The sequence below is a fragment of the Tenrec ecaudatus genome, chromosome 7, assembly GCF_050624435.1.
Source record: "Tenrec ecaudatus isolate mTenEca1 chromosome 7, mTenEca1.hap1, whole genome shotgun sequence".
In the NCBI taxonomy this organism is placed as follows: Eukaryota; Metazoa; Chordata; class Mammalia; order Afrosoricida; family Tenrecidae; genus Tenrec; species Tenrec ecaudatus.
This window is the reverse complement of record NC_134536.1, coordinates 26,265,295-26,273,960: the sequence shown is the minus strand read 5'-3', so window position 1 is coordinate 26,273,960 and position 8,666 is coordinate 26,265,295. Positions and strand designations below refer to the sequence as shown.

Genomic DNA, 8,666 nt, shown 5'->3' with positions numbered 1-8,666 from the left:
TTGCACTTGCACATCAATCCCATTGGAAAAAGTGTTATGAAAATCTCTTCCCATTATGTTATGGAGCAGATTTTAAACGAAAGTTAACCATCTAAGCCTCTCCTCTGGGGCCCAGCTAAACAGCAGGGGAAACTTGGGCAGGAGGGTCTAGGCAGAACCTTGAGCTGCGCAGTTTGTTAAATGCTTTCATTTGTTCCCACTGCACTTCCTCCCAGACCCTTGAGGCTGGTAACACCTCACATCTCACCTCCCAATGCTTCTATCCAGAGAGATTTCAACATTCCAAACCCTAGTACATATCCAAGCCTAAAGGGAAACATTTAGGGCGCGAACACTCCCTGGAGATTGTTAGAGGCACTTAGGGAAACTAGAAACTTCAGTACACCTGTGTGATAAGGTGTTCAGCTCTGGGCGTTTGCACACAGCCACTGCTGCCTGCCCCCTTGACTCTTCGGCCTTGGCTTGTGAAGGGGGGGTGGGCACTGCCCACCCTCACGCCCTCACCCCGTATGGGATGCAGCCAGAGCAGGCAGTGGTAGGGTGCACCCATACCCCAGCTCTCTCCTCACTCGGAGACAGAACAGAAGGACACAAAAGAACGAACCTTGGGAAGGTAAACTGCGTGTTGGGGAGAAAGAGAAGTGGGGGGAAAGACCGGGCATAGAAGGGTACCAGAGGAAAGCAATGATAGGAAACGGGAAGGTCACAAAAGGAAAAGAAGAAAGAGGCGAAAAGAACAGAACCAGGCAATGACCCTCACTTTTGGCCCAGGGGCTTTCGCGCGAGGCGCGGTTCAGCTGGCAGGGCACCCCGCTCCAGCTGGAGGGTTAGCGGTAGCCTGAATCCCTGCCGGCTTCGAGGAGATAGCTCCGGACCACCCGACAGCACTTAATCCCTTCCCGAAGGCGCTCTAGGCTGAAAGCTGCCCCCCCCCCACCCCGCCGCTGTCGGGTGCCCCCTGGGCCACCCCTTAACCCTCCCCCGCCTGGGAGCCACCTAGAGGCTGTGCCAAATCCCCCACCCCCAGCGGCCCACGCTCCTCTCTCGGGGCGCTGGGTGTGCGCTCTCAGGGGGGAGGGGGGTGACCGTCCGAGTGGGGCACTGCTCCTCGGGGTCCGGCTCGCCCGCGCCTCCCGCCCAGCACCTGAGCTCCAGCCCCGGGCCGGCCCCGCCGCCGGAAGCGCGGGCGGCCCTGGGCGCGCAGCCGGAGCCCGCGGCGGGGACGCAGCCCGACAGCGGGTGGCGGAGTCCCGCCTCTGGCCAGCTGGGGGCGAGGACCTGCGGACTCCAGCCCCTCCACCCACCCGTGCCCGTCCCCCACCCCGCCCAGCGCACCCAGCACCCGCTCAAAGGCACACCAACTTCCTCCCCCGCCGTCGGTCGCTCGCACTGCAAGTCCCGAGCGAGGAGGGACCTGGCCGGCCGGGAGCGCGGCGGGCAGGGGAAGCCCGGGAGCGGCGCGGGGGCCACCTGGCGCGGGGGGCCACCTGGCGCGGGTGGGCGCGACTTCGGGGAGAGCCCGATGAGCTCGCACGCGCGGGCGTGAGGCGCGTCCAGCTTCCCGCACGGGCGCCGGGCGTCCTCGGAGGGAGCCGAAGCCGAGGCGGGGCCAGGTGGTGGAGGATGATCCTGCGACCTCGGGGGACCTCTGAGCAGTAATGCCAAGATGTAAGTTTCCCCCCTTCCGCCCAGATTTCGTTCCCTAGATGTTCTTTCTTCCGAAGAAATGATTGTCTAAGGACTTCGGCCGCTTAGACCAAAGAAACCGGTTTGTCCTCAGTTTGGCCCCTCGAGGCACCTAGGAGTCAAGGCGGTGATTGCAAACAGCTGTGACATGTGTGGTCGGGTTTTTCCCCTCCAAATCCTTGAAAGAGCTCAAGCTCACGGCTGTGGGGTGCAGTGTATCATCAGGAGGATCAGGCTGCAAGCAGGGGGTGAACGTGGGTTGGATTCGCCTTAGGCAAGGAGTGAGTGACAGTGTTCCCGGGGCCAGGGGCCGCGGGTGCCCAGAGTGGCTGCCCTCCTGGATCAACACCTGGGGGCTTGGAAGCCGGGTATGCGGAGAAAGTGTTGCCTTTAGACAATGCCACCATTGGCCGTCGAAGTTATACTTGGAACATGGACTTCTTAAAATCGTTAGAAGAAAAAAAAAAGACTGCGGTGAAAAGGTACCCCGTGTACTTTGTAGTTTAATAAACAAATAGGAAGGAATGTTTCATTTGAATGAATAGGCACGGTGAGGGGCCTTGGATATCCCGAGAAAGTTGCTGAGGGATGGCGGCACAAGGTGATGGGATGGAGAGCCCACTGGCTTGGCTTCTATGCAATTGTCCTGTAAACTTTTACAGTCAGCAGCGAAGGGACTTAGAGGGGCCCAGCGAAGGGGCCGCCAAGCCTGGCCTTCCGGAATGGAAAAAAAAAAGGTTATTCCCAAAAGGGCCAAGCTTATTTTTTGTGGCCAACTAAGAAGTTGCTTTTACTTGGAATATGTCATTTGCACACCCCCACCGCCCCGCCCCGATGTTTTATTTCAGCCTGGATAGACACCCTCACAACTTACCTCCTTCCACTAATTAAGGGACAGAAGTTTCTAGAAAGTGCTACTTCAATCCACCTTCCCTTTCCTAGCTCATAGAAGAGGGATTTCCATTACTTTCTTATTTTACTTTTAATGCCTGGGGAAAGACACCCACTTCAGGCCCAGTTTCACTCCTCCCACCAGCACATATTTTGCAAAGTGTAACAAGCAATCTACGCAAAACAAGCTCAAATTGCGGCCGCTGTGTCCCTGGTGGTGGGCACGCAATATAATTACAAAGGAATCACTGATTTTTATTAAAACTGCATGTGGCACAAGCCCACACCTGTGGGTTTTCATGTATGCCAGTGGACTCAGTAAAGTGTAACATGAAAGAATTTACCTTGGGAAACGGCCAACAATCTCATCTAAGACTTGTTCTCACATACAAGCGAGTCATCAGCGAATATGAGTTTGTTTGAAACCTCACGTTTTATTTGTCCCGCTTCCTTTCAGCGGCATAGATAATTCAGATCTTACAGGAAGATAAAAAAGTACACTGAAAAATACCAGTACCAGTTAAAAAAAATTTTTTAAGTGCAGATGATCTACTGGTAATGTGAACATTTCTTGATAGTGAAATTAAGTTATGTGAAAACCATTGTAAAGCGCTCAGCTCACCAGAGTCCCACATAGTTAAGAAATCCAGTCATTGAAGAGCAAAAGCATGAGAAACTTCAATCATGTAAATAATTGGTTTAGTGACTTTGTGTTTCTCTATTGAGAGATTTAGACTTTTTTTCTTTTTGTACTGGATCATAATTGTTTTCCCCCTTTTTGCTGTCTAAAATTCACACAGCGTGGTTTAATTCTGGTCCTTAGCTAGATGTCGATGTATTGGGGCATATGGAAACACTATCAACGTTTCAAGGTAAATATTCCAATTTTCGTGTTGAAAAATGTTAAATCGAAGAAAGTTCTTTTCAATGTTAATAGTTTTAAGCGCACACAATTTAAATATATTTTCTAATGGGCCCCTGTGGAAGAAAATATGTGTTTATATTTTATTGTCCTTACATTCTGAAATTTCAGATTTTATAAATGTGTTTTGGAGTTGTGGTGACTGCCTGTTTTTCATCCACTAAGAAATGTAATAGATTTAGCAAGACTTGCATTAATTGGTCTCAAGCTGCATGAAGCTACTGTTCCATTTATGGCTTATATAAATTACATGATATTGTGCTCTTCAGTGTGAATGGTGAATGAGACTATTGTCTCTTGGCTTATGGGGAAGCATTAGAAGCCAGTAGTTTTACTGCCTTCTTGGCCATGCCATTCTGGTTTCTGGAAAGAATGATTTGAAAGCGAATTAGTTTATATATTAAAAATAAACTGAAAAGTCCTCCCTTAAACCTGACTATTTTTCTAACTGCCCAAAGCATCTTGAAAAAACAGTTTACATCTCTGCTGGGATGACTACATTTCTAGAGCTCATTTAAGACTTAGAGGAAAGTAAAACGAACAAGCCACAAAACACTTAATTCATTGTGTACGGTGTGCATGGTCACTTATATTTCTAATTGGGTTTTGTGTGTATAAAAGATAATTACAGTGAGTGATTTGGACCATAGAATTAAAAAAACTCCATCAACCCTAATGATGCCAGTAGGACTTGAATGAAGATACCTGAGCATCATCTTACTTTACATACATTATTTGGGATAGGATTATTTGAGTTGACCTAAAAAAAATACTGTCAAGATTAACATATTGAAAAGTTTGTAGCAACTATAGGAGCCTCGATGGCATAGTGGGTACAAGTTGGACTGCTAACTGCAAGGTAACAGTTCAAAACCACCAACTGCTCTGTGGGAGAGACATAGATCCGGCTTTCTACTTCTGTACAGAGTTACAGTCTCGGAAATCCCCAAGGCCTGTTTCACTCCGTCCTATAGGTTTGCTGTGAGTCGGCCTCAACTCGGTGGCAGTAAGTTTGTTGTTTGGTTTAGGAGCAAATATGAGAAACGCTTGACCAATCATGTCTTGAAACATCACAAATCAGAGAACTGTTTAAATTATAATTGAAAAAGTGTACAAGTGACTTGAACGTGTCATTCCAAATGAAATCCAAATGAGACATTTTTGTTATCAAATTATCCATGAGTTAAGGAATCGTACTCGATACTGGTGAGGATGTCATGAGATAAACACAGACAACATCAGTGACTGTTATTAAGAATTGATTTCACTTTACAGAAAAGTTAAACAGAAAGAGTACAAAGAACACTTGTCCACTACTGTACACATTTCCCCCATTTGTTTAATCACGTCTTCCCTCCTTCCATGGGTCTCTCTCTCTCTATCTTGCTCACTTGATATTGATCTATATTGTCATTGTTCGGTAGGTCTGGTTGAATCTGTCCCTGCTCATTGTGACAACGTATCTACTAGAACAAAGCTGTCCCAGCCCTGTGCCATCACCCCAACAGTCGGTCTGTTTTGAGGCCACTGTTGCAGTCACTGTGTCTAGCCAGCTTATGAGGGGTCTTTCTGTGTTCTCTGACCCTCCCCTTCAGCAGGCATGATGTCTTTCCGCAGGGAGTGGTCCCTCCTGATTGTGTGTCCAAAGGAGGTGAAACAAAGCCCCGGCCATCATTCCTTCAAGGTGGTTGCCGCACTTCTTTCAAGATAGCCGTTCCTCTAGCAGTCCATCGTGTCTTCTCGGTTGTTTATCTGGCAGTCTGTAGTATCTTAAATATTCTTCACCAACACCATATGTCAAACAAGGATGTGGGTACATAGGAGGAGATTTTAAAAATCATTTTATTGGGGGCTCATACAACTCTTATCACAATCCATACATCCATCCATTGTGTCAAGCACATTTGTACGTTTATTGCCATCATCATTCTCAAAACGTTTTCTTTCTACTTGAACCCTTGATATCAGTTCCTCATTTTTACCCCTCCCTTCCCACTCCCTCTTCCCTCATGAACCCTTGATAATGTATAAATTATTATTTTGTCATATCTTACACTGTCCGACGTCTCCCTTCACCCACTTTTCTGTTGTCCATCCCCCAGGGTGGAGGTTATATGTAGATCTTTGTAATCGGTTCCCCCTTTCTACCCCAACGTCCCCTCGACCCCATAGGAGGGGATTTTAAATGGTTTGTTATAAAATTATATTATCTTTTAATTACATTTTTATGTGCCTCTTATGAATTCCCCTCGTGAGTGTGTGTTTCTCTGGACACACACCTGCACAGGACAATAAGTCAGAAAGTACTGCTACTAGGGTTCCAATTCATACATGAATGCGTTTATTCTACTTAACATGTCTATATATGGCCGCAGACCTGTTCTCTCTGTAATGTACTTGAAGGTGGCCTCAACAAAGGATACTTTTTGTACCATGGGAAAAAGCTATTTTGAGGCCAGGGCTCTTATCAAACACAGGTAGCCATCTTCTCAAATCATTGAAGCTTTGCTACAGAAAGCAGGAATGCTGGCCCACATAGAAAGCACCAGGTTTTAGGTGTAAGGAAGGTTGAAAAGACCTTGATAATGAGCCAGGAGAGGAAAGATTGTCCATCTTAATGGATGAAGAATGTGGCCGAAGGCCAGAAACTAGTGGGAAAAGAGTATAGCATTACTATTGATATGATTGTTGGGAGTCTCACCTGGTTTGGCATTTTCATTTTTAAACAAACATCTGGGCCCCAGGAAATATTTGGCTTGACGAGAGCCAAAAGTCTACCTGAAGATTAGCCCACAGAGCCGATCTTTAGTCTTTTAGAAAAGACTGAAGCTAATGAAACAATTTTATGGAAGAAATCTTCAGCAAGGAGGTTTGCTGAGCTACTTCAATTCAAAGCAATTCGGAAAGTTATGGCTACGGTGCTTTGAGATTCCAGAGGGGTATTCGTCATTGATTTTCTCGAAGGACGCAGGGTCACGCAGGGGCCTGTTAGAAAGAGTATTTAAGAGAGCTCAAAATTGCCTTGCTGAGAAGTCAGGAAAGTCGCACGGAGGTGTCTTTTCCAGCAAGACAACACATCTGCTCATTCGCCTAGGGTAGCAAAAGCCATCCTTTGGGAATTTCATTAGGAAACTTTACCCTATTGACCCTATGTCCTTGATCTTGTCCCTTCTTTTGGTTCCGGAAACTCATGGAACATTTAAAAAGAGAACAAATAGAGTCCCCTGGGGATGCCCAACTACTATTTTAATGTAGTGTGAATTGAAGAATGCAGAATTTTTCAGGATATATTGCTGGAGAAGTGGAAACCCCACCTTTGGAAGTATGCAGACCTGGGGGGTGGGTGCACGTCGTCGGCATGCTGATAGGTTCACAGCTGGTCATTTAATCTCATCAATATTTCTGTAATTTTGTAGCAGTACTCCTTTACTTATTTGTGTGTGTGGATTTTTTTCCTAGAGTAAGTTATATGAGTAACACCCATTAAGCTTTCAGGTGGCAGTTTTTACTGAGGGATTTTTAGATTTGTAGAGAGTTGTGAGAAATAATGCAGAGAGATATCATGTCCCCTTTACCATTCCCCTCACATTGGTGATATTTTTCAAAACTGCAGTTGAAAATCGGAACTTGGTGGTGCCTTATTTGAGCCTGGGCTCCTAGCTGGCAGGTCAGTAGTTTGAGTCTCATAGCTGCCCCGAAGGAGAAAGACTTGGCAGTTCGTTTCTGTAAAGATTGTAGCCTTGGGAAATTCTTCTTTGTCTCAGAGGGTGCCCGGGAGTCAGGAACTGCTTGACCACAATGGTATAGAACAGTGCAATCAGCAAGACCTGGCAGTGCATTGGCAAAGCACATGGATGCTGATCAAAAGGTTGATGGTTCTTAGCGCATCTAGTCATGCGGGAGAAAGCTGATGTCAAAGGGCCGTGTCAGGCAGTTGCCTGCTGTGACCAGTGGTTATGGTGAGTTGGAAATCGACTTGATGGTACCTAACCGCAGTATAGTCAAGATCACAATCAGGAGGTGGATATGTGCCACCTCTCTTTAGTAAAAATTTTCCTGTTTTCCATGAACTCGTCATGAGCGTAGATGTGAATGCATTTTTCAAGTGTGACTTTTAATCTCTCGCCCGTACCCACCAGAAAGACATACTGCTACTCAGGAGAGTGAACCTTTGTGCCATTTTAAAGAGCACATCTTTCAGCCTTTTTGAAAGATGGAGTCATCTCCTCTCACTGGAGGATTTCTATTGCGTAATGACTAGAGTCGCACTTCCTCTTTGAATTCATTGCTTTGACACCGGAACATGAGCTTACAGGAGAAGAAAGACAGACACGTGCACGCAAACTTGAGTAAATCAAAATGCTGTTCGTTCCCCTCCGCAGAAGTGAAGGTGTTCTCTCTGGGACGCCTCACTTCTCTTTGTGAAGAGATGTGTCAGGGAAATGGGGCTGGGTTCGGGGCAAGGCAATTAATTCTGACGTGTTGATTTTAATAGAAGCATTGCCTTATCAATTTCTCTACCATTTTCAAAACTACTTCATTAATTTCTATGTAAGTTATTACTTTTGGGAAAGCCACTAGGAGTAGGGACACGGGAGGGTTTTTAATGAGGGTTATTTTAGTGATGCATTTGGATAGTCACTTCTACAAAGGGTTAAACTGATATTTAAGCCAATGTCTATGAAAGGATTGGGCTCTAAGATGGACACAGGGCCTCTACTCAAGTGCTCCCTCAACACAAGAACACTTTGTTATGCTAACCTGGCATTCTGTAATGCCTACCTTCCCAACATGATCTCCGAAGACAAAACAGATGCATAAGCAATTGTGGTGAAGAAAGCTGATGGTGCCTGGCTATTAGAACATAGAGTGTCTAGGGTCTTAAGGCTTGAAGTTAAACAAGTGGCCATCTAGCAGGGAAGCAATAAAACCCACATGGAAGAAGAACACCAGCCTGTGTGATCATGAGGTGTCAACAGGATCAGGCATCAGAAGACCCAAAACAAACAATCATACTGATGTGGAACGAGGTGGGTTGGAGTGGCGACCCAAAGCCCATCTGTAGACAATTGGACATTTCCTGACAGAAGGATCATAAGAAATGGGGGAGTCAGTCAGGGTTCAGTATAGCAGTGATGAAACACACAACAGTCCTTTAGTTCTTTAA

The 8,666-nt window shown here is 46.4% G+C and overlaps 1 protein-coding gene across 2 annotated transcripts in view; it reads left to right on the top strand.

Moving 5' to 3' along the window:
• The first annotated feature begins 1,080 nt into the window (after window positions 1-1,080).
• ADGRG6 (adhesion G protein-coupled receptor G6) overlaps window positions 1,081-8,666 on the top strand; it is a 143,821-nt gene continuing 136,235 nt past the window's right edge. Inside the window, exon 1 of one of the 2 annotated variants that reach the window (XM_075554458.1) lies at window positions 1,081-1,668. In XM_075554458.1, the coding sequence (XP_075410573.1) occupies window positions 1,667-1,668 (2 nt within the window). In that variant the 5' untranslated portion in view covers window positions 1,081-1,666. The remainder of the gene's footprint in view (window positions 1,669-8,666) is intronic. The other variant, XM_075554457.1, reaches the window with a different exon arrangement.